The 1,970-nt window shown below is 52.8% G+C and overlaps 1 protein-coding gene across 1 annotated transcript; it reads right to left on the minus strand.

Annotated features, from left to right (window-relative positions):
- Positions 1–995: 995 nt before the first annotated feature.
- LOC119306601 (zinc finger protein ZAT11-like) lies at positions 996–1,650 on the minus strand. The gene has a single exon (XM_037582780.1). It carries the CDS (start codon positions 1,523–1,525, stop codon positions 1,127–1,129), a length of 399 nt encoding a protein of 132 aa, XP_037438677.1. The 5' UTR covers positions 1,526–1,650; the 3' UTR covers positions 996–1,126.
- Positions 1,651–1,970: the final 320 nt, after the last annotated feature.

The following is a 1,970-nucleotide window of genomic DNA, read 5'->3' on the forward strand; positions in this document are numbered from 1 at the left end:
GTGTTGATCATGACGCGGTTTCCCTCTCCATGAAGCGCACGACAGGCGACTACAGCATCAAGACCGTGTCTCTCTCCATTAACCGCACAGACAGCGACACAAATGACACCAGCTTTTGTTACGTACCAACACCAGCCTGTCCATGGTTTCAAACCATGGGTTAAATCCGAAAGGATGAAACGGTCTGGATTGGTTTGGATGGAAACTACACCTAGTTTGGTTCAGTTTGGATTCTTGACCTCAATAATGGATTGGATTAGATTGGTTGTTGGAAGGGAAGTCAAGTGGTTTGGCCTGGTTTCAATCTGGATTTGAAACTATTCCTATGGTTATCAGAGCTCCACGACAGAGCCCTCAGGAGGGTGTGGGCCCCAAGTGTCGCCGCTGCCGAACCCAAAGATAGAGACAATTGAGTTTTCACTCGGAGCCATGGTACAAGTACGAGTTCCACGACGATGTCTTCAGAAACAAAGCAACACCGACGGGCGTCGCATGCGTTGGCGCCAAAGTGAAAGCTTTCCCTCAGATACTTGCCTGCACCATAAGGAGGCACCCTGAACACCAGCACGACTAAGGCCAGCCTAGTCACACCAGATCTGAGCATCATCACTTCTGAAGGAAGAGGACATAAGGCTTCCGATGATGAGTAAATGACCATTGGAAATAAATTATGGTTTTCCTATTTCACATATGACCATGAAACTACTCTCTCCGTCTCAAAATGTCAGCTCATTTTTGACATTATACCTAAATGAATCAGCTAATCATTGTGTAAGATTGTAAAACCCCTTTGTATTTCTTGAGTTTATCCTCATCATGAATAGATCATTCCACACCACTCCAACAAGATTCATTCATACTGCATCCCGTTTCAGCACGACCATGTGGCCATGTGGGCGCGCGATACAACTATGTGCATGGACCGGGCTGGATTATGATACAGTCAACTGAGAAATAGTTGGGTATGAAACAACATAAACGAACGAACTAATGTATATAATCTCTAAAGAAGTCGTCATACTTATATGTACACATATGAAGGAATGAACGAACCAATGATCAACACCTACTGCTACAAGTGTGCACGCATATGCTTGTCAGGAACGCTAGAACTACTGAGATCAGTCTAGACAAAGAGCTCGAGCAGAACAGGCGGCGCCTGCGCCGCCTCCTCACGGTGCCGGCGCATGTGGCCGCCGAGCGCCTGCCCCGTCTCGAACCCTTGGTGGCAGATGTGGCACCGGTGCGCCTGCTTCTGATCGGTAGTACTCTTGGGCTTGACGGAGTAGTACTGATCGCTGGTGGTGAGGGCGAGCGCGAGCCCATGGCGGGCGCGCAGGTGGCTGGTCCGGTGGCCGCCCAGCGCCTGGAACGACGGGAACGAGCGGCCGCACGTCTTGCACACGAACCGATCCCCACCGGCTGCGGCGGCGGCGCGGCGCATCTTCTTGTTGAGGCCGGGGACGGCGCCGAGGGAGAGGGGGAGGGACACGGCCTGGTCAACTGCTGCTCTCTGGTGCTTCATGGACACGAGTTGAAGTGTCGAAGTGCAAGAAGCTGAGGAATCTGTGGGGACGATCGGCTACTGGAACTGGAAGCGGGGAAGGAGCTAGCTAGCTCGGCACGAGTGGATTCAGATTTGAGAAGAAACCGGAGGGCTGTCGAGTTGTGGAGCGTGTGTGCATGGTTGGGCGTTTATATACTGGAGGGAGGCGATCGAGTAGCTCGGGCGGTCGCTAGCAGCCCCAGATGGTCTCACGTGTAGGAGACGTCGGGGTTGACGTCGCGATCGGCGGGCGACTCGGCCGTCTCTATGCCTGCGTTTGTATGGAGCTGTGACCTTTGGGACGCGCAGATTGACGTGTGCGCTGCGCTGGCTGGCTTCATCCATACCGCCGGTGGCCCGCGAAACGGCACGGAAGCTAACTAAGCTCACGGTGACGGTGTCATCATCAGTTAAAAAACGGACG

This window comes from Triticum dicoccoides, chromosome 5B (genome assembly GCF_002162155.2).
Source record: "Triticum dicoccoides isolate Atlit2015 ecotype Zavitan chromosome 5B, WEW_v2.0, whole genome shotgun sequence".
Classification (NCBI taxonomy): Eukaryota; Viridiplantae; Streptophyta; class Magnoliopsida; order Poales; family Poaceae; genus Triticum; species Triticum dicoccoides.